Here is a 24,037-nt window from a genome sequence, read left to right as displayed (position 1 = left end):
CCAGCCAAAGTAAACGTTACACCCTTACCACAGAAAACCTGTCTCAATTAAGTGTGGTACTAAAAGAGGCGGGTCAACCTAACTTAAAACGTCCCATCTCAGAGGACAATTAGATCGTCCCAGGAAACAAATTGATTTCGTCTCATCTGCCGCCATTATTTTTAAGACGAGTCGCATTGGCGTTCTATATCAGTCACTTTTCGTAAACAGTAGCGGTTAATATAAATTTAATGAGGAAATATAATTAACGAAATAAGATTTATTGAAAATTTGCAAAAAATAACCTATCATATGTAATATATTTAGCAATTCATGGCACACCACTTCTACCGATTATCAAAATTAGCCAAGATGCGGAAGCTGAAATTGTCCAAAAAATACTATAAACTAGGATCATTATGGATCCTAGAACTAAAATTAGGTTTATAGCCATTCATCCTGAGGATTCGGAAGTGTCTTCATTAAATGTCTGTTAGTACATCACGTCACAACCTACTGGAAGCTACATGTGTGTCTATGAAACATGCACCTAATGGGTGATAAAATATGAATAAAAAAAGTCTTCCTGACTCCCTTCTCCCTAATTTCTTCAAACATAGCATTCGTTCACCATGATGTATAACATCTATGTAAAGCTTTTTGGAGTAAGTTGTCAGAAATCAACCACAAATGTCTAAGAATTGTGTCCGTTTATACGTATTTACAACTGGACTAATTTCAGAATCCAAGAAGTTTTGGAAAAAAACAATTGCATTTCAACCCCTCACCCAGAGGATTGGGAGGGTTCTTTTTCTAGCAATGAATCGGTTTTGGTTGGCTGGCTTCCACCTTCCTCCGCATTCTTTGCAGCTTTTAGCATCCCGATAATCCTATTTGGTTGCTTAGTTAGGGACAAAAGAGAGTTCCCACTGGGGCGACGGGTTGAGGCCTTCTCCGTTAATTTTGAGTTATGGGCCATAATAGCCCAAGCCATGTCCTTGTGTCCCGCTTCAGTCGCCACCTGAAGAGGAGTCAACCCTGCAGTAGTCTTAAAATACGGCTGCGAGCCATTGCTTATCAGGGTGATAGCACATTGCTTATGACCATTGGCGCATGCTTCGTGGAGCGGTGTATAGTCATCAACACGGTAGGCGTTGATTTTGGCGCCGGCGCGAATCAGAACGAGGGCAGCGTCGGAGTGGCCATTCATGCCACAGGCGTGGAGAGGTGTTCGCCTCGTATCTTTTTCTCTGACATCGATGCTCGCTCCGTAGGCCAGCAGTGTGCTGATCACAGCGGCATGCCCACTTCTGGCAGCAACATACAGCGGTGTTCTATATTCCGGATCGGCCAGGTGCACGTTTGCTTTAGTTGTGACCAGATATTTCACCATTTTCAGGTAGCCAAGATCGCAGGCGTGATGCAATGGGCCCCAACCGTTCTCATCCTGGGTATTGACGTCGATGCCCTTGGGTATACTTAACACCTCTTTGACAACCTCGACCAAGTTGGCTTTCACAGCGCGGAAAAGGGACTGGTACAGGAGATCCTTCTTAATCACCAGGTCCGCTAACTGGGTACCAGCGCAAATTAAATTTAGTGACTGCTCATCCATATCTTTTTCAAGTGTCATTTTCAGGGCGACAAGACCTTGGTCTGATTTAGTATTAACATTGGCCCCAGCGTCGATCAGTATGAGAACCAACTTAAGATCACGCCTGTTCAAAGCGATCTTCAAAGGTGTTCCCTTTTTGGATTTCGCATGAACGTTTGCCCCCGCGTTTAGAAGGATATCAACAACTTCATATCTGTTTGGACTTTCAGATGCGCATGCAGCATGGAGCGGGCTAGTTCCGGCAGTGTTCTGCTTGTTAATCTCGGCAAACCCTTCAAGAAGAAGTTTCACTATGGGAATGTCCCCACGAGAGGAAGCGATAATGAGAGGAGTTGTGCCGCTATCCCCATGTCCGTCCACGCTTGCACCTTTGGCCATAAGAAGCTTTGCCATCTCAAGATTGCCTAACTCTACGGCTATATGCAGCGCCATCTGTCCTTTCCTTATGAGATTGGGTTTTGCTCCCTTGGAAAGCAACAACTCTACGCAGTCTAAGAACTGGAGCGAGGCTGCTACATGGATCGCGGTACCGTCCTTGCTGTCTTTGGCATTGGGACTTGCCTTGTGTTTCAGAAGCAGTGTCATTGCATCCAGATCACGCAGTTCTGTTGCCACGTGTAAGGCTGTTCTACCTTTGCCATCAAGGATGTTAGGATTGGCTCCGTTAGTTAGCATTATCTTGAGTTTTTCCTTGTCCCCAAGTCGCGTTGCTATGTGTGTGGCAGTTTCGCTGTTGGCTTTGGTTATGGCATCTGGTTTGGCTCCGTCAAGCAGGAGTTTTCGCACTATGGGCACACATGCGGTTTCGGCGGCTACATGTAGTGGGTACTTCCCTTCAAATTCTGTGTTAGGGTTGGCCTTTTTCCCAAGCAGTTCTTTGACCATGTCTTTCTCGTTTTTCTCCACAGCGAGGAAAAGAGCCGATTTGCCCTTAAAGTCAACGTTGGGCTTTGCCCCGTGTTTGAGGAGGGTCTTAACTATTTCATTCTCTCCCATTTCTACAGCGAGGAAGAGCGCAGCTTTATTTCGCATGGAAGTGTTGGTCTCTGCTCCGTGTTCGCAGAGTGTTTTGACAATTTTTTCTTTGCCGTTTTCTACCGCAAGGTAAAGGGCAGATTTCCCATTTTTATGAGCATTGTTAGGCTTGGCGCCGTGGTGGCAGAGAGTTTCCACTATCTCTCTGTAAGAGTGCTCCACAGCAACGTAAAGTGCGATCACCCCTTCGTGTTCCGGTTCCGGCGTGGCACCACTCTCACAAAGCGATTTGACGATTTTCTTCTTGCCCTTTTCAACGGCCGAATACAGGGCCGACTTGCCGTTGACGCTGACGTCCGTCTCTGCACCACGGGCAACGAGAAGGCTGGCGACATCTTCGTGGCCGTTCTTAGTAGCCATGAGGAGCGCAGATTGTTTTTTCTTGTTCTCAGCGTTGATTTCAGCTCCGGCGTCTAATAATTTCTCCGCAACCTTCTCATGGCCGTTATATGCAGCCACTTGCAGCGCTGTCCACTTCTTCTTGTCTTGCCAGTTGACATTTGCGCCGTTTTCTAGCAAAAACTCAACCACCTAAGGAATAACATGTTTGTATTAATTTATTGAAATAAATGTTGCGTGATGCATTCGTGATTTTGTGAGGAGATGGCTGCCATCCATATTTAGTTATTGAATTCAAGAGGGTCTTCTGTAGCCTAACCAGTGAAAGAAAAAGAGAGAGGGGAAGGGGAAGTGAGGCGGACTGTTGGTTCCAAATACATCATAAATCGCCTTGCTCTTTTATTTTTTGTCTTTTAGAATAGAACAAACGATGCATGAAACTAAAACCCATTAGAACAGAACTGAAGTATCTAAAACCCGTGTGAAAATGACTGTCAATTCATCCAGCATTGTGAGTAAACGGTCACCGTCACGGTCCCCATTATTTTCAGTTTTCAAGCCTGGATGGCGTCGCTACTTTCGACAATACAATCAATATTGACAGATTACCTCCAACTTCCCGTTCTGGGATGCCGCCATCAGGGCTGTCCATTGATCTTTGTCAGCGGCGTCTACAGGAGCTCCAGCGTTCACCATCATCTGGATGATAGGGGCGTACCCCATGAAGGCTGCCTTGGTCATGGCGCAAGAGCCATCCTCTCCCACACCGCCGGCTATCTCTGCAACAGCAAATACATAGGTGCTCTGATTACCGGCAGAGTTTCACATTGAAATGATCATGACATAAAAAATATATCTAAACTTATAAATAAATAAACAAAAGAATAAAATGCTGATGTTCACTATTAAGGAACGCTATCCGTTCTCATAACAAAATGATTGTAATGACCTCTTGAACTTGTTTGCGTTTCAATGATTTGATTTATTTAGTGCTAGAGTACTCATATTTGAGGCTGTAAGTGTCTGTGAGCGACGACACAGCCTGTGGCGCCATCGCTTGAGAGAAAGAATCACTAACATCGCCTCCAGACGTTATTTGTTTTACTATTTCGAGATCAAAAATCGCATGAAGTCCGGCTAGATGTAACAAATTAGAAGTTAATGAATGAAAGATCGATACCTATTGATTTCTTTGGATAGCCGAAAATTTATCATAATATTACCTAATTATTCCTGAACAGTGCGACCATCGATTTTGCGAAATAGGGGGCTAGCTTAATTACCTAGCAACATTAACCCAGTGATCTTTTATAAAGTAAGTCTTTTTTCAGTGTTAACAGGTGACATATTGGGGCCATTAGATGTCAGTTAGACTATAGACAAGTGCGTCATATTGCCGGAAGTTTTCCCATTGACATGGAGTCAGTGACCAAGAAACGACAAATCCAATAGAAATCATTGCATAGTGAAGTTATTCTAAAAATTTGCACGGGGGAAGTGTTTTGTGCATTTTGAAAGTAGTACGTGGGATGAGCATTACAATGTATCTCTATTATGGAAGAAATTTACACTCAAAATATACAACAAAATAGTCGTGTATATAGTAATGTAAATTACATGTACTTGTACAAGAAAATCTTTGCTAGTGTTCATTCTTTCTCACCCACCTTTTATCCCTTTTGCATGATCTCGTATTGTAAATTTGACCTTCATTTTGTCGTTCTTCCGAACAGCGGTCAAAAATTCCTCTCTTAAAGTGGAGTAATCTATCGCTGGCTCCTGCTCTTCCTCTTCTGGCTCAGAATCACTAGAACTCATACTAGAATTGAACATGAACCTTAACAGATATTTACAAATATATTGCAAGTCTAATTACATTACCAATAGTACCATGTTTACACCAACGCAGTGTTTGTGTCTTCATGATTATAACTAGTATTTTAAAACAAAAAGATCGGGGGGGGGGGGGGCGTTCAAGAGAGGCAGCACGTCGAACCCCTTAAAAAGTCTATTTTTCAGGGGTTTTTTTTAGTAATAGGGCCAACGTACGTCATCACTACGTTCTCTATACTAGAGGTTAACGGAGTTATGACATCAATTCCACACAAAGGAAGTAGAAAAAAGTGTAAAAAAAATAGCCAGAGACATATATCTGTGTACTACAGTGAAACATCAATCTGCGGTCGGGGTAGAGGATAAGCCTTCACTGTAAGATCAAACACATGTTAACTTTGATCCAAGATAAATATGAAACAATTAAGTGAAATATAAAAATGTTTAGGATACTTAACACTCTTCTACCTTTTCTAATACAGGTCTGACGTATGGGCACTAATTGATTCGAGGTTAAAATATACTGTAAGTTTTGGTTTATAGATTAAGACTAACTTAACGTGTGTCCCGATATATAAGTAAACTCCTAAAAATACGTATCTTTAACATTATAGTCAGTATATATAATCAATTAAATATTAGAATAGTTTCGGTGTGATGAATCCAAGTGCATTTTATCTATAGAAATATTCCAATTTAAAAATCGGTATATTTGATTGAATGTTTTCTGGTTTATATCTCGCAAATACACTAGTGTATGCCTCAATTTCTAAAACTCATTTCAACTGATTTCACTTCAAAACAAACAAGTTCGTATTCCATTACATTGTACATACCTTGATTTTTGTGCAGTGTATTACTGTCAAGACGAATTAAAGTTACTCAGAACTTCAACAATCAGATTTTCAGCAGCCCTTTTCAAAGTAAGTTCCCGTCTACTGTTTAATGACCCGTATTCGCACGTGATGTACCATCCCTGTGACAATTATGACCGAGATAAAAGAGCGTCCTAAGACTCGTGCACGGTTCACGTCAACCGCTGTCAAGGATATGTTTTCTGGAAACGTGCTACAGGCACGCGGCGCGTGTTGTGAACGCCGTACGCGGGCTCAAGTGGTTTCCAATGCCTCGCGACAAATGCATAATTAATGAGAAACAAATAGAGCTAACTAGCGATCTATTCAAGGCGAGTGTCCATTGAATGCGGTGCTGAATTTATACAAACAATGCTAAGTATGAATAGATCAATTCGACATAATTGCTTGGCGTGGAAATCCAATCAAAAATATCCCAGGGAGGAATATTTAACGTGACGGGAGGGAAACTTATACACACCGTGGACAAATAATTCGCATTATTTGTCCAAGTACAAATTGACAAAATTGTTGAGGTTTTCAAATACACAGCATATACGTACTCGACGTTCTGTTTATTTGCCCTGTCTATTTTTATGAGCGTTCATTATTTGCCAATGTTATTCTACACTCTTTAACGATTTCGGTCTTTGTTATAAAAAAGGTGCTCGTTTTGTAAATGAACTGCTCATTTTCTGCTATTTATCTCGTCTATAATCAGACACCAAAATAAATTAATCATAAACTATTATCTGTTTGATGTATTCCATATCAGACCCATTTTTTCAAGGTGATCCAAGCAAGTAAAGGGAACACGGGTAGTGAATATGTAATATCAGGAAATTATAACTTTTTGGTAATATATATTAATGGAGGACGCTATTTGTGGGCACTAACAAATATCAGCCTCAGTATTGATTTGATATCAGAAGTGCCCTCACGTAGGGATCCGAAATAAGAACCCGAAAGTAGAAACAATTCCTCCAATATTGAATAATCTACGTCTAAAAACGGGTCCGACGTATAACATTGATATAACGGCTGTCTTGATATCCTTTTGTTTCGTCTTCTAAGAGATTTTCATATCCGTCAATAATTCTTCAGAAGGAAAACATCCCTCTTAGAAAGAAATACGAGTATAAAAAACTATTTTTGCACGTAAAATCCGATATTCGATCAATTGTCCAACAACAGGGACAGTCAAGATACACTGCTTTAGGAATACAATGTGCAAGAACACACCAGAGTAAAGAATTAATCCTGTTCGATTAAACTTTGCTTTTAGATAAGACACACACTCAACCGGGGATGGCCAGCAGAAAATTACCCTTGATTTTGAGTTATAGTATTGAGCCTTTTTTACCTTGCCATCTCTAGAGTAAAGGAAACAAACAGCTGGGCAACTTTTCACAGGGGCAAATCAAGTCCAAATCTTTACTTTGCAGTCCTAGTATGATCGAGGATAGACACGAAGTAGCACATTAAAGCAATGACTCTTAGAATATGAGTATCACATACGAATCAATGCTGTATCGCTCTACTCAAGCACCAATTCAAAGCGTGTCCTTGGTGTAAAACGCGTACATCAAGCGTAACCTGACGCTAAAAAAGGCGTGAAAGTCATTTACTTGAATAATCTTTGATAATCCAAACACTCGCCGGGTAAAATCTGAGCAGATTGTTTACAGTGACTTAGACACTTGCTGGGGATATTCAAACAGATTGCGAAACACGAGAAGTGAAGTAATAGTGTGGTGAAGTGCTTGAAAGTGAAGTAAGATTGATCTTAACTTTAGCCACTATCAACAAATATTTATACGGTATTGACTGTCGGATGCGCCATCCATATTTTAATACTAACAAGTTTTTTGTTTTCTTGCTTTCAAACCGACGACATGAAATTCTTGTTATAGAGTACGAGTAGAGCCATGAAAACACGCGAACTATGGTCACGGCGAAACACGCTAGATTTTAAGCACAATTGATCATTTTCTTATATGAATTTCTTCTCATAGAAATTTTGCGACTAATGAAGTCACTAAATTGTATTCCGATTCTTGATTGTTGCGATCTCTGATCATTGCCATTGTGTTGACACCTGTCTCAACTACTGCAATGGCCTTCCCTAGGTGTTCTCTATAACACAATAGCTTATCAAACACAATTGAATAAAGTGGATAAATCTTGTGTCTATTTATATCAAACGTGAGAGTTTTCAGTCCCTTTTAGAAAAAAAAATTACGTTAAAGTACATACACAACTTCTAAATATCCACAGTCGATTTTATTTACAAACAAATTAAAGGTTTGCAGATAGAACAAGTACCCAAATATATTTTTAATGTTCTCTCATGTAGATAGAATGTTTATTGTCATATTACTTAACTCAGCTAATATGATGATGTAAGTATCCTTCATGGTATTTTTTTACCACAAAAGCGTCTCTTTAACCAGTGATTTTGTTTTCTAATACCATCCTCTGAAGAAAGTCCTGAAATAATCCCCTGATACGCAGCTTTTAAACATACACATCTTATATCACCACAGTCTGTTGGTTATAGGCCACATTTTAGGATATTTTAGTTTAAAGATAAATGATATTATGCTTTTTTCAATGAAAGCATCTCTGTCTGTGTGTGGTAGTGCGTGAGTGAGTGAGAGTGCGTTCAAATCGTGTACGGCAAGTAGAGCAGTAAGACTTGATTTGGAGATAAACGTTTCTTATCTCAAAGCCAAATACTATTGATAAAACGAAGAAAAAACAAAGAACTGGAACATACGAGTACAGCATGTTTTTCCCGGGCCTCGATCATTGACCATGATTTAACAGATATGGTAAATGTATTCTGCAACAATTTCCGCTTCTTTTCTAAAAATAATTTATTAATTCCTCAATCAGACGAGTGCCTTTTTTTCCGCTGGAGTCTCACCAAGTCTTGAGTCCAGGCTTGCACCCTGTTTTTCTAGTTAACCTCAGTGCGTTTAACTCTGAGAAGGTCTTTGGCTTCGCTGTCTTCATCAAATGCTCCCTTGCGTTTGACTCGAATCAAATCATCTTCCTTTAAAGGCGCTTCTACAGATCTGACCTTTCGATCGACTTCTGAGTCGCGTCGTGTGCGCTTTATTCTCATCAAATCTTCCTCAGCTTTGCTATTTGGGCTATTATACAGATCGTTTTCTTGTTTCGCCAGTTTATGGTCAACAATCTCAATTCTCTTAAGTCTAGTAAGTTCCCTCTCTGAATTGTTTTCTGGCGAATGTTTTGCTCGCTTAGCCCCCTTCTTTTCTCGGAGTGAGCCCTTAATCTGGTTAACCTTTGCCCTTTTTGATACATAGTTGCGCCGGTGGGCGGATTGTGCAGAGCGCTTGGCCCGTCTTTCTACGTAAAACTTCGACGGAAACTGTACGTCGTATCTGGAATCAAAGTACGAAGGAAAACCGTCGTCGTCCACGCTTCTGGGAGCCCGCCTGACCCTGTTGGGTTCACCCCCGAGTATCTCCAGGTAAAGGCTGTCCGCATTGCGTTTAGCTATCAACTGTGCCTGGTGAGATAAGGTAGCATACAAAGTCATGATGTGATTTAAGCCTTTAGTAGTTTTTACTAAGCAAAAAAGGATAAATAGATAAATAAATTTAAAAAAAACAAAAACAATCATAATTACAGTAAATTTATAATAATTTTCTTCGACATTTCATGACTTTTTACTAAATCACCATGAAATTTATACAAAATTGTTGGCAATTTAATTTCAATTTTCAATACAGCATCTTTTGCCGATTAAAGGAATTTTGCTCAATTTTTACAGGTTTTTTTAAATGCCTGTAAGCATTGCTGCAAGCTAGAGTTTTTTTAACAATTCGATTAGTTTGACAAGAAAGGGCTGTCAGCTGCTTTACTTTGAGTGTTACACTAATCTGCTTTCGAATACCACAGGTTGTACTTCATATAAAATCGATTCGATCGCGCCAGTCCTATAATGAAGTCTTCCTCCGTGGCTTAAATCATTTCTTCCAATATTCATTAACGCGTTTGTGATAGACAACCATTAAATGAGCTGTTATTGAGGCACCGTGTCACAACCAAGCAGATTACATCTATGTTCATATCACTGCGCTGACAAAAGCTGCAGTCACGCACTGCGCGTTAGGTTTTTATGTAGCAAAATATCAATCTTCTGAATTTTTCCACACTTTTTTCTTCATCACCAAAGTAAAGGCATACCATATACAAAAACACTGACAAAATTGCGATCTTATTTAAAAACCTTTTATATCCTTTTTTAACTAATCTGTGGAGATCCAAGGCTTTCATTTAAAATAGTCATGGACAAAATTTTGTAATATTGTCTATGAAATAATGCATTGGATTTTAAGAGAAATATGTATTCTGTCTGCACAAGTCACAGGGCCCTAATTATAACGCCTTGAGGTAGCCAGTGAATACATCGCAGAAGAGAACTCTTTTTGGATGTGTCCACGTTGAGAGCAGCTATCAATATACGTCAAGATTTCCACGAACGGAGTGCTCGAGAAATTATGAATAAGTATCGTACATGACTGATCGATATTAAAGTGCACAAATAATGCCTTAGTGGCTTGGCGCGGGTATTATTTGATCAGCCTGGGGAGTGTTGAGATCAGAGTGAAGAAAAAGCTTGCAGGGTGGGGGAGGGGGCCTGGAGGGCTGGAGAGAATAAATCGCGCAGACAGAGTATCTTCGACAAACTGAGATCATTGGGTTTCTCTGAAACACGGACCATACACAACGATTTCTGATCTCGAAACAGAAATAAAGTAAAGGTACTATGGTTTATCATCTGGATGGGTTTAGCTGGAGCTAAACAGGAGTTTACTAAATACAAAAATTAATTCTTCGACTTAAATCACTGCAACCAACCAGGCACAATGCTCAAAGCGGCATATCATAATGCAATGTGCAATGACTGCCCTCAATATGTTTTTTAATGTCCTTTGCTCCCTATTTGACAATTAAAGCAAATCCATTCTATTCTTTACTGGAACATCCAGAATTTTACTACATACTACATGTATCTATTGCTAATCTCACTATGCTTGTTCGATGACAGGCTTCGCACAACTTACTATGAATTCTAGGTCATGATCTTTGGTTTCCTTGGTAAGTCCGAGAACTCCTGTGGTAGCTAGAAACACGAAGGCACCAAGGACCGTGCAGAGGGACACGGGTGAACTCTGGAAAACGCAGTTCCGCATCATATCCTGTTAACTCCCACAGCTACATGTATGTGTGTGTGATAAACCCAAGGACACCGTTGCGAGTGCTCACCAGGCACCGAATAGCACAAGAATTTTGTGTAGCGTGCACACAGCTGCTTAGGCTCGACTGGATTTGATTGATCTTCCAAGAAATAATGAATCCCTTTAAAAGCTAAGCACACACACGCTGGTCGATTGAACAGTCACAACAAATCTCTCTGGGCAAACTATGCATGCGGTGAGAGAAATCGGAGCCTTGATCATCTTTGTTCAGCTGGATTAGCAAAATTTGCCAGGATTGTTATGAATATTCGCGATGTATTCCTCACATTTTATTGAAATGCGGTCAATATCTTTTCTTTGCCGATTCCGATTCTTTTAAAGTTTCTTTTAAGGGGCCACAAGTTCATGTTTAACAGCAGCTGAACACAAAAGACCCACTGCATAATAATTTTCTACCCACCGTGTATAAATGGGATTAATATTGCCATAAATACCGGTGAGGAAGAACTTCCTACGAAATCACTGTCAAGACTCTGATCGCCACTAGGCTACACATGCACTGGTAGCACATACACGTACCGTAAACACTTGAATTATAACGCCTACTTACAACACTTATTTTCGGTAGGTTGGAGGTTCGTAAAATAGCATATATTCTATATTTTTCGGTGGCGTCATACAAACCTATTCGAATGACAAATTATTGGTATATGTATCCACATAAACATTTTCAAAATGTGTAGATTCCCTTCAAATTTTGCGCACCAAGTTACTGCTCTATTTTTCTTGATCGCGTTTCCAAATTCAAGGAATTTAAAGGGGTCAATTCATGTGTGCAGTGTAAAACAAATGATAAATACCGATAACATGCGCTACATGTAGTCATTTTGTAGAGCAACTGATTTTCTGTAATATTGCTTGCAAAATTTAATTCTACAACTCTTCAATTGAATACTCGGTCCGTCTGTGTGAAATAAATTGATCTAGAATAAAATGAGTTTCTATTCTACAAAACAGCAGATTAAAGTAAGAAATATAAAATGACTTATAAATCTGGATGAGCACCGGAGACTTTAAGTTCAACACAAGTTGCTTGAACGTGCAGGTTTCTTACTATCTGCCAGATGTTTTCTAGCTGTTACAAAATAGTATAAAAGACTTGCAACAGCTGGAAGGACCCTGGTAGATAATACATACGTGTCACAACCGGATAAAATCAGGTATTTATTCACATATTTGAATAATTTCAAGTGATAATGCTCCAAAACAGCATTAGGAAATGCACAATTTCATGTTCTTTATCACATAAAAATTGAATTTGGTGTGTTATATAAAATCCACTGAGATACTGTATAACATAATAAATCTACGTCAAACGAACAACAGGAAATATAACCCCAATAATGATCCACCAATAAACCTCAATAAATTGAAAAAGATATACTGTCAATTAAATTTTCTAAGCTCAAATGATCTTACATGTAGCCATTATCTTGTAATAAATATTCATAATTTGAAATGCCATACACTAGTTGTAAAGGGAAAAAATAAACAATAATTATTTTCAATTTCCACAAAGCCTAAAACCACAACCGATGTCAATGGTTCATGAACTGACTGTCCGTGTAAGCATTGGCGGCGTCTGCTGCCGATCCTCTCCTGGGTCGTCTGCCTAGGGGGTCAAGGTCATTATAACACCTCTCAAATACCTGGTCTACAGCCGCCCTTAGCTCTAGTCTGGGTTTGCCTGAGAAAGATTTCTGTAAAGCATCTACTGCCCTCTTTCTGACACATTCCTGTAAATTCAAACAAAAAATATATAAAACTACATGTATATAAATTTGCACAAATTTACATACCTACATTGTACATACAGTGCATTAGATACATGTAGTACTGTACATACATACTGTACATACATACATACATACATACATACAGTACAGGAACATGTCTTAGTATATACATTTTATCATGTGCACATAATAGGGGATAAATACAATGTCATTGTTAAAAAACATAGGAAGTGTTTTGGTTTCATGCCAATTATCATTAAAACTTAAGATGTGTCCAAAAATATCTTGAATACAGTCCATGTATTCCTTCTACCTTGTGCATTCCGTTTATCTTCCCTAGTGTGGTGAGAGGATAAGACTTCCACATCTTCCGCAGACTTGTGCATTCTCCAGAGAGATTGGCAGCACGTACCTGGAGTGGAATAACAGTTGTGATATTATTTAATTTTTGTGCCATTGTCCTCATGTCAGTGGAGTTCTAATAATTTAAATACTGATTTGCACCAAAATTTTCCATTTTCAACAAGACTGAGGTAACTCAAATTACCAAGGGCAACAGACTAAAAGTGTGCTTGTACATTCGATCAAGACGCCAAATAACACCCCAAAACTTTTTAATCAACAATTTTTAGAATAACAAACAAACATATTTTGTGGGAAAATAATCAATTCATGCTTTTCGAATTCATCAAGTAATTACCATAAACACACAAAATTACCTCTGTGCATGCTTCCTGTGTAACACTATTCACATCTATCTTAGCACGACAGTGGTCATATGCGACAATCAGCTCCCGAAGGAAAACATGGCGTATTTGCTTATTCTGCACTTGATTGGCACACAGATAAATCTACAAGATGAATTTAAGTTTTAAGGAAAAAAATAATGTAAATAAATAAATCTGACACGGTGCATTCACATATGAAGAACACCTTTATTGTTTACATGCACCATCAAAAGAAGATCAACTGCTGATCAATATGAATGTCATATGAACTTGCTTACTACCTGGCTTATGTTACATCAATTCTGACTTGGTGTTAAAGATCATTATTATTATTATTGTTATACCTGGTTTATTTCTCTATCAAAGAATCCATAATCTCTTGTCAGTATGCCTGGGTAATGACAGTTTTCACATACCACATGTCTCAACAAATCAACTGGGCTGAAACAGAAAACATTAGTTTATTTTTAAAGTCCGTTGCAAATCATAAAATCATTATCCATATAGCATGCAGTACCCAGTACGTACATGTAGTTTAAGGAAACCATGTAATGTTACAGTAGTTTGTAACAAAAACATAGTATATTATTCTTCATAATACTATAATACTGGTACCATCTGAGGTAGATGTTAAATTCAGGCCCGTAGCCGGGGAGAGGGGGGGGGGGTGTCGAACGAACCCCCTTTTTTGCCAGGAAAAGGTCTTCTCTGGGCAAAATTTTAACTAGGTGCAGGTTTCATGGTAATAGGTCCACTTTTTCCAAAAAAGAACCTCCTTTGGAAATTGTTGGCTATGGGCCTGAAATTATAAAATCAATTAAACTCACCAGTATCATTACAAGACACTTCTGCTATATTCATTTACTGCCAATTAAAACAAACACTTTCTCTATAAAAATCATAATTTATGATATAATATGTTGGTCTACAGTAATTGCTTACCATCCTTTCTTTTCCATTGCAGTCAACACTGTCTTGATCAAAGGATCTAGGGGAAAATGTAATCATATCTGTCTGAATTCTTTTACAAATTTATGTGACTCTCCAAACTATTTTATGAAAAAAATGTGAAAGTAATAAACTGACATCAAAATTGGTAAAGTTCCTCTGAAAAAAATCTGCTTACTTGTAGCGTAAAACATGCAGTTCTGTTTCACCAATGGATCAAGGTACTAGTACCTAACAAATAAATGTTGCCAATCCAACAATACTACTACTAATATTACTACTACTATTACTGCTGCTTCTGCTGCTACTACTATACCACTACTACTACTACCACCACCACCACCCCTACCGCCACCACTACTAACTGTTAACACCATTACTACTACTACTACCACTACTACTACCACCACCGCCCCTACCACCAGCACCAACACTACTATTACCACTACCACTACTAGTCTACTAGTACTATATATGGGCACAATACCTTCTCGAACACATCGAACGATTTCTTTCTCACATCGTCGATGCCACGAGGTCCAGATCATTACGGTAGCGGGGGCCCAAGTTTTGGTGACATTAAAAAAAACTGGGTTGACATAAGGAGCTTTTGAGCGGACATGCTGATCAGCGACTTCTGGGGTTGATGTGGTCATGTCACCAACGACGTGTCTTCGCAGCTCCTCGAGTTCTGCGTCACTGTCTGCCTTCTTTGCCATTTTCAGTAAAAAAGCGTGTACAACTGAATTCCAGCTGGGGTAAGCGTTTTAATTTTCTAGCCCTCATTAACACAAGAAACCGCAGAAAGTGACTGCATGGACAGTATTCAAGCTGACGCACATGCTTCGGATTCGAAAACACAATGTAAACGAATCTCCTTTTTTAGGAGAGCACGTTCATACAGACGGTCTACATAATTTGGCACTTAGTTTCGCCCCATAGAAAATCTGTTTCTTTAATCTTTTCAGCTAATTCTCTCAATTGCGTAATAATTAATTCATCCCAAATATCAACCTTTACATTCACTCTGACACTCATTTATACACTCGATCCACTCATTTTATTCTTTTCCCATTTAAAAATCTATGTATAAGCTGCATATGGGTTTTGAAAAAAAAAACGTAAACTTATTGCTTGTATATATCATATGTATGTTTGGCTAATGCAATATTTTTCTATGGGAAACGGCAAACGAGGAGAATTTTGACCATACACTGGAATACAATTAAATGTGTGCAGGCACTAGGCACTGTTTCCCTTCCCCATCTCAGATCTGCCAGTATTTTTCATGGCCATAGAATATGATGTGTCATTACAATGTATTAAGAGGGGCAACTGAGTATGAGGGATTATGTAGCTGTACACGTAGGTAACTGGAACTAACCCTTTTCAAGTTTCCAATATTAATTTCTTGTGAGAAATAAATTATTATTCAACGAAAACTCTGCTCACTTCATATGTCATCCTATATGTGTTATCATTATGCCTTTGAAAATATGTAAAGATCGAATAAATGCAGTGGAGGAGGGCAAATGGAAATGCTGATAAATGCGGTCGTCATGCAAATAGGCAGAATAGGCCTAGGCCTACATACATGTATATGCGCGTGCGCGCGCGCGTGTGTGTGACGTAACATAATTACCTCCCACCCTCCAAGACCCGTTTTGGAATTAGATAAAGTAGAAATAATTGAAGTTTAACGATGATTAACATTTCAGACTGACGCATACCACCAGACCCTCGTTTAAGTGAGAACTATTCTAGTATTTCTGTCTGTTAAGCCTAAACCCTCGTGAATATTATTCAGTTGAGCTGGTAGAACCCTTGACCCCAACGATAATACCCAGTACGTACATATAAGCATGCCTGATGTACGCGTGACTGCAGTATTTCTGGACACTTCAAGATGAAGAACACTACGCGGCTGTTTTGTCTTCTGTTAATTCAAGCTTCTGTTCTGAAGGTAAGGCCATTTTCTTATCAAAACAAACCTAAAAATTAACAACAGGTAAACTGAACTCGTAATGGATTTATAGTTTAGACGCACCGACAGACGTTGTAGGATAGGTGAAGTGGATTATAGTACCTGGCAATTATCAATCGTTGGCTGAGACTTATGAAGAAACAAACCCTAAAATAATCATTTAATGCGTTTAGTTAAATTCGTTGCATCGAAACAGAGGCGTGAATAACCATCTAACGTAGAAGTACTATATTAGCGTTTGAAAATGTCCAAAAGTGATATTATGTCTAAAATGGGATTCGGTACGAATTCAGACCTTTAAAATTATGAAGTCTTTACTAAAACTCCTTGGCCTAAAGCTTGGCCTTCCTGATTTTGACATTTCCTTCTGAAATGCGAGAAAGGCTGTGGTTGTCTATATAAATAATGATTCGTTTAGTATTAAGTTTTTCAATTGGAAATAGTTCAAATCATTATATTCAAGTGCGGGGACTGGTCGAGAAATGATTCGTTAGTAGGAGAAATTTGATTTTTTTTCTTTAAAAAGAATTAAATTTGGAAGCAAAAAATCATTATGGGATAATTTTACAACCAATGAAGAACACGAAAGTTAAACAAAATGCCCAAAAGATGGCGAGAGAACTTTCTGTGGTGGCCGTGAAGGATAAAATATTTTCGTTAGGTCGTAGAAACCAAGATGTAAACTTTCTTCCCCCCCCTCTCCTTCTGACCTTCCCCCCTCTCCCTTCCGCATATAATGACTAAACTGTAAAACCCAACATAGAAATCACATGAGGGATGAGCAGCCATGCGCTTACTTAAAAGAATTTCACTATCAAGTGTGCAAAGCTAGGGACAATATGTAAGACAAAGGAGCCGGTTAATTGGATGTGGCAAGGTTTTGTTTTACAGTAATAAGTGAGCAAGTCACGAGCAAAGAGATTTTGTCTTCTGTTGATCATCTTACACTCCTTCCCCTCTCTCTCTCTTTCGTCATAACAGTAAACAATTAAATTACATTATTTACAAACCCTTTCTGGATTGAAACTGGAGATACTGAACACGCACCAATATTCTACTAGTACATTTACATGTAGCACTACGTGTACAACTGTTAAACAAAACCCCACTCCTTTCTTCAGTCCGTAAAATAGTACATGCGCACTTCCATGAGCACTTCAAATAATAATAATAATAATAATAATAACGATAAGAAGAAGTAGAGAAAGAAAGAGCTGACAAGTGAACGAAGAAATGTATGGTACTCTAACCACTTTTGATTTGATTTTTCTTTCTCAGACGGGATTTGGGAAAGGGAAGCTGTACGTCAAACTAGTGCAGTTCAGCAACACAGAGGGGACGGGATCAAACGGCAATTGCTGCGACTTTCCGTGTGTGTCTAAGTGCGACCACATGTTCACAGTCTGCGTGGATAAAAGTTCTGGGTGAGCGGGTTAAGCATTTTGATTTAAAGAGGATTGTGTCAAGCTTTTGCTTCTTTATCAAACCATTCTTTTTTGTTGTTGTTGTTGTTGTTGTTGTTCATTTTATAGACTACATTCCTGAAATTCATGAAATTGTATCGCAGTCAACTTTGCGTTTTCACTCTGTAAAAACAGATACATGTATGCCACAGTTATTTATTTATTTATTTATTTATTTATTTATTTGTTTGTTTATTTATTTGTAACGAAAAAGGGCATACATTTTCTTTACAAAGCAAATACAAACGCACGACAATTGAAATATATTTATTTATATACTTTTTTCCAGATTTATGAAAAAAAACACCACCCAGAGTTTTATGCTTCAATGCAAATGAAAATAAAACAGTGATATATATTTGTTTAATTTAATCAGTTGTCTCTATTTTCAGGTTCACTGGGAATATCAACAGCTGTAGTTTCGGTAAGGTGGAATCTGGTGCAATCATGGACCAGAATACCATCACATTTGGCAGCAGCTTCGGTGGTGTCCCGAACCCTGTAGTACTGAAGTTTGACACTTGGCCGGTAAGATAATTAAGTTCATAAAACCTCAGGTTTGTAGCCTACGATTTTCAAAGGAGCAGGGGAAGGACCGCGCCTTTATTTTGGAAAAAGGTATTCCTTATTGCCTGAACGCCTACATGTGCATAGAACCTATAGATACAATTTGGTTTTAGAGCTGGCATTATTTTACGGTAAAAAAACCCAAACTCCCTTGCCTATGGGCCTATATACCTTCCCTACCCTTTCCCTACCTTGGCAGCAGCTTCGGTGGTGTCCCGAACCCTGTAGTACTGAAGTTTGACACTTGGCCGGTAAGATAATTAAGTTCATAAAACCTCAGGTTTGTAGCCTACGATTTTCAAAGGAGCAGGGGAAGGACCGCGCCTTTATTTTGGAAAAAGGTATTCCTTATTGCCTGAACGCCTACATGTGCATAGAACCTATAGATACAATTTGGTTTTAGAGCTGGCATTATTTTACGGTAAAAAAACCCAAACTCCCTTGCCTATGGGCCTATATACCTTCCCTACCTTTTCCCCTTTCTTGCCTCATTGAAAAAAACATTTTCCTCTTTATATTGGTTTCTTTCTATCATTATACGGGAAAAAAGTGCGACGTTGCAAATTTTGTTCTTATTTCCATTCTTGCCTCTGTAAGATGGCACGCATGATCTCGGAGTTCGATCGATGTAATTCATTTTATCAGTTTATATTATATTAAAGTAGAAAAATGATAGTGAAGTTTAAATGATATGAAATAGACCCTACGATGCAGATCGAACACAGAATTCGCATTACTTTGAAAAAAAAACTCCTTAAACTTTTTGTTTTATACCTTGTCTCAGTTTTTTTTAACTGGGTCTATAGTGACTGACTCTCATGCTTCCCTTAGGCCACTTATGGCACGAGAACTGGAATTTAAAATAACTTTTCAGGGGAGCGCGTTCCTTAAAGTTGAAGTATGGGATGATGACTCCGGTGTTAACCATCACGATCACGTGGACTACCTTAAGCACGCCTTCAGCGTCTTCCCCAACCGGAATGGCATGGCAACGAGACTGAGACTACGAAACAGAGTAAAGTAAGGTCAACTTACGTTTCATAGTACTAGTTTTACACATAAATGAGAGTTTATTGAGGTGGGCATATCAAAGGTTCACATTGTTTCTGTAATGGCCTGTGCTTTTGAATGTTAAGGGGTGTACTGTGGTTGAATGTGGCTTTTGATACAAAGGTAGATTATTTGCGTCATAAGTTAAGTTACCATTTTTTTGTAATAAAAATTCTGTACTTAGTCTTGTAGTGGAAGTTCACGTATCGTGTGACGAGGACTGGTATGGGTCTGACTGCGCCACCTTGTGTCAGCCACGTAACGACACAGCGGGACATTATACCTGCCATCCAGTGACAGGAAAAAAGATATGCTTACCAGGTAGGTTTTTAATTATTTCAAAAAAATTTTGAAACATTGAAAAACGCCTGTCATGCGTGTCGGTGGTCGTGCTTGCGTGACGTCAATCACTTATTTTAATTTCAATATCTTAATATTAGTTAAGAAGTTTTAATAGCGACGGAACCCCTGAGTTGTATCCATACATGTATGATCAGATGCTTGGTTATGTTTCAGTTAAAATAGAAAAAATTAATGTATATCAATAAGATTTTATATAAAGGCAGTAGCGAATTATAGAGAAAGGTCGATTTTTCTACGATCAAACATTAAATCATTCGATCGTGACTTTAAAATTGGTTTTGAAGAATGCATGAGCATTGCAGCACTACCGTGATACGATATTAAAGCTATTTTGTGTTATGTTTTAAGCATAATTATTTTTTGGTCTTGACAACGAATTTTTTAATTTGTCTTCTAATCGCATGTTAAGTGTTTGTTATGTAGACCTATTGCAGTGAAATAATAATTTTAATTCTTTTGCAGGTTGGAGAAATTCTACAAACAATTGTGTTGATATCAAGAATGACTGCAAGAATGAACCGTGCTCACGTGGCGCTCAATGTATCAATCTGCCCTCAGGTTTCAGGTGTATATGTCCAGACGGATATACAGGTCTGTAGGTCTCTCTCTCTCTCTCTCTCTCTCTCACACACACACACACACACACACACACACACACATTTTCATTTAATTTCATGTGATTCAGAAATTTTAGAATAACAACATTAAGACAAATTTATCCTATACTCATTCGGATGGCACGCTTTAATAGTGCAGGTCACCCCATCTTTTAACCTTCTATTCAGGCACTTTATGTGAAACGGTAGGCGATGGGTGCCATAACGTAACTTGCTTGAACGGAGGAACGTGTACGTCCCTGCAGAATTCGTCATCTCAATACAGTTGTCTGTGTAAACGAGGCTATTCCGGGGAGAGATGCCAGGTGAAGGAAAACGCGTGTTCCAGCCATCCGTGCCAAAATAACGCCACTTGTACATCAAACGAAACCGGTATTTTCCATTGTATTTGTGCAAATTTCACTTCGGGGATATTATGCGAGAATGACCTTCCAGAAGAAGCAAATTCCAGCACCACATACTTGCCTGTAAGTCTTCCCGCAACAATCGCCACGGGAAACGAAACTTTTAGTGAGAGATTTTCAAGCACCGTTATGACACCGTCACCAACAGCTTCTGCAAATGACAGTGCAAGTAACAATACTACTTCGTCCTCAGCTGGACATTTACCTTTTGTCAACTGTAGTAAAATAACAGTACCGGTGTACCTGAGCAGGGAGCTGGACCAACCTACGTTGGTCAGAAAAATCGTGGAAAAGATGGTCAAGCACCTGCTTGGAGCGGATTTTAATAAAGTTAACAACATTGTAATAGGAGTTGATCACGCGGAAGAGCAAAGGTGTGGCATCTTATTTTGATGAAATTATTTAAACAATGTCGTCAAAATACTTTTGTAAAAAGTTTACTATTGGTTCAGTGCAATATTTTTCGAACAATCGATTTTGATATATTTAATAAAGATTGCCTTCCAAGATAAATGCGCACTTAAACATTCAGATTAAAACATCTAAAAAAAACTTTTTTGCCTAATGTTCTTTTTGCGAAAGTCAAAATACAACTGAAAATACAAATCGGTTGACATCGGTTCCTCACATATAATAAGTTTCACCAAATAAAACAGCATTTTTATTTTTATTTTTTATTTTTTTCATTTTTCAGCTATCACGTCATGAATCTCCAGTTCGTCGTGTCTGCCAAGCCAACGGAGGTCACGTGCCCAAGACTGAAGGCTGCATTAGCCAGCCTTACGCCCGCTAGGCTTGCAGCACTGCTGGCGCCACTGCAGCCTTACGAGAACGATGGTGCCAAAATGGGGTCCCGTGCCGCTGCTGTTCGGGAAGACCAGGTACTGCAATTTCGCTCAAACAAAATGTGCATTTTCTTTAAATTATTTTATTTATTTATTTTCTTTACATTATTTGGCAGTTTTTCTTTAACATAACATTACTACTTCTTAATTTCAATTGGTCTTGTCTTTTTGTCCGTAGAACCAATGGTTGGATAACAACTGGTACATTCCGCTGACAGTGGGCTTGCTGACCATATCGGCCACCTTGACCATTGTCGCTCTGATTATTAGAAGGAAAAGGTACTGCAAAATGGATATATTACCTGGTGTCATAGCCAAGGAAGTTGATGGGATAAAGAAGTAAATGCAATATAAGATACTTACTAGTACCAAAAGCTGTAATAGGGCTATATTTTACTGAAATTTAACCTTCCAAACCGAACGAACGAAATTATTTTAGAATAAAGACATAATATACTGAAATAGAACCCTAAAATTTGGCACATATATTGATATTGCTTACGCTATCGAAAAAAGACCTTTCACGTCCTGGCCTGTTGTAGAGTTGTTTAATGGGCTAATTAAAATGTATAATAAAATTCTGTGTTAAACTTCATATGAACGTTTCTCTTCTACAGCTAAATAAATCTCATAAAAGTCTTCAACAAATGCTTGCATTATCTTTTTTTTTTTTAAAACGTTGTTTGCCTTCTATGCAGGGCCCAATCTCACAAAAATCCAAAGCTCAGTGCCGTTGAGGAAGAGGAAAGGTACGCCACTATCGGCGAAGCCCGCTGTCGCCCACAGTCGCAAAACAATGCCAGTAAATCCCGCCCGCCATTAGCCTTCCAAAACAGTGCGTACGACGACAGCACCCTGGATGACACGGTGTGTATAGACACCAAACTCACATCGGAATCTGATGTTAACAACATGTCTCCCCGTTTGTCTCAGGGTTCTGACAATGGAGGAACGGGTCTGCCTCAGCTCAATTTTACAGATGAAATGGGCTTGCATTCTGCGTCTCCGGAAAATGACAATTATGACAGTATCCCTTTATTTGGTTCTCAGCCTGTTCCCCAGGGTGACGGCATTGCGGAATCACAAGATGATTTTGTGGCATCGAATGCTCTTTCTCCAACTAAGCCATTTCCGCAGGGTGAGGACGATTCTGACCTCGTTTCACAGGGCGATAAAGAGAATGTGACGCAGGTGGCTTTCGAAAATGCCGCGTATATGGAATTTGCATCTTCTACTTAACTGAACTCTACCCTTTAGGCTGAAGTGCCTATTCACAAAGAATCATAACAGTTAGAGAATCAAGAAAAATCTAGAAACGGTATTTGCAGATACAAAATAAGCAACACTGCTTTGGAGCCTGCTCTTTTTACATTGTCTATTTTCTAGCTTTGTATTTTTGATTAAATTTAAACAACAAACGTTATTTCTCAAGTCTTAAATTTGGCGCGCATTTTAGACAAGCGCGACACTGAATCCACATATAGTGCAAGCTAGATGACATTAGGAGTAAGGATAAATGTCAATTTATAAGCGCTTTTTGTAGTGATACATCATTCAGATTTGACTTCAAGTGCGTTATAGAATATATCACTTGAGTACTGAATACGAGTAGTATTCACGCAAAGCAGAAACTAATTTTTTATTTCAAGTTTTCCCAGGGGAGTCTTTTAGTTAGTATGAGAGTTCTTTCGTTCACAAGCTACCGTGAATGACACTTGACACCTCAATAGCCTTTTTTCAAATGATTTTTCTAAGAAAAAAAAGGGAAAGAAAAAAGCTCATTTCTTTGCTTCAAGCTGTACATTGCCCTACCGCTTAGTCCTCAGTAAGGCTTATTCTTCTATAATAAATTTGTAAGGTACAGTGCAAAGTACAGATAGGGAAAAATAAATTTGCTTGCTAATCCATGAAATTAAATGTGGATATTCTTATAAGGCTTGTATACAATTATTACAACCAAAGTTAAAAGAACAAGTTCCATCAAGTTTAGTATCAAACAACACCTTTAAAAAGAAATAACCTGTACAGCGTTTGACACTCGCACTCGCCAGCTCGCCAATGCGAGTTAAAATTAAATCTGGCGAGTGAAAATGATGGTGCAAGTCGCCATTTTGGCGATTTATGTCAACTTACTGTATCAAGTTTATCGGCAAAATTTAGACTCAATTTAAGTCCGACTCGTATGCCAAAAATTACAGGGAAGTTCATGGGATTTATGTATCATATATTTTATTTCCTCATGACAATCTTTTTTTAAATTTATAATAAAATCTACTATGAGTAACAGATTATTATATAAAAATGTGGAACAATGACTCTCTGCTGTGAACCAATTATCTCTAGCAAAGAGACATACAGAAAGGAGTGAATTCACAACTTA

General features: G+C 38.6%; 4 protein-coding genes across 4 annotated transcripts; 1 reads left to right on the top strand and 3 right to left on the bottom strand.

Moving 5' to 3' along the window:
• Positions 1-135: 135 nt before the first annotated feature.
• On the bottom strand, positions 136-5,903 carry LOC106178249 (uncharacterized). Its single transcript, XM_013561365.2, has 4 exons — positions 5,638-5,903; positions 4,636-4,787; positions 3,578-3,747; positions 136-3,160 (listed from the first exon to the last, which is right to left on the bottom strand). Exons 2-4 carry the CDS (start codon positions 4,784-4,786, stop codon positions 764-766), a joined length of 2,718 nt encoding a protein of 905 aa, XP_013416819.2. The 5' UTR covers position 4,787; positions 5,638-5,903; the 3' UTR covers positions 136-763.
• A 1,930-nt stretch (positions 5,904-7,833) lies between these two features.
• On the bottom strand, positions 7,834-11,097 carry LOC106178258 (uncharacterized). The gene is made up of 2 exons (XM_013561375.2): positions 10,758-11,097; positions 7,834-9,196 (listed from the first exon to the last, which is right to left on the bottom strand). The coding sequence occupies exons 1-2, from the start codon at positions 10,887-10,889 to the stop codon at positions 8,618-8,620; spliced, it is 711 nt and encodes a 236-aa protein (XP_013416829.2). The 5' UTR covers positions 10,890-11,097; the 3' UTR covers positions 7,834-8,617.
• A 1,006-nt stretch (positions 11,098-12,103) lies between these two features.
• On the bottom strand, positions 12,104-15,244 carry LOC106178256 (mitochondrial inner membrane protease ATP23 homolog). Its single transcript, XM_013561373.2, has 6 exons — positions 14,852-15,244; positions 14,359-14,404; positions 13,761-13,857; positions 13,408-13,539; positions 13,002-13,100; positions 12,104-12,688 (listed from the first exon to the last, which is right to left on the bottom strand). The coding sequence occupies exons 1-6, from the start codon at positions 15,081-15,083 to the stop codon at positions 12,491-12,493; spliced, it is 804 nt and encodes a 267-aa protein (XP_013416827.2). The 5' UTR covers positions 15,084-15,244; the 3' UTR covers positions 12,104-12,490.
• A 940-nt stretch (positions 15,245-16,184) lies between these two features.
• Positions 16,185-23,662, top strand: LOC106178257 (uncharacterized). The gene is made up of 10 exons (XM_087014924.1): positions 16,185-16,327; positions 17,627-17,772; positions 18,204-18,339; positions 19,253-19,398; positions 19,613-19,749; positions 20,254-20,382; positions 20,577-21,186; positions 21,507-21,693; positions 21,836-21,936; positions 22,356-23,662. Exons 1-10 carry the CDS (start codon positions 16,271-16,273, stop codon positions 22,894-22,896), a joined length of 2,190 nt encoding a protein of 729 aa, XP_086871050.1. The 5' UTR covers positions 16,185-16,270; the 3' UTR covers positions 22,897-23,662.
• Positions 23,663-24,037: the final 375 nt, after the last annotated feature.

Source organism: Lingula anatina, chromosome 6 (assembly GCF_051362555.1).
Source record: "Lingula anatina isolate TDL-2025a chromosome 6, LinAna3.0, whole genome shotgun sequence".
Lineage (NCBI taxonomy): Eukaryota > Metazoa > Brachiopoda > Lingulata > Lingulida > Lingulidae > Lingula > Lingula anatina.
Note: the sequence above shows the minus strand (reverse complement) of the source record. Positions and strands in the feature narration are given on the sequence as shown.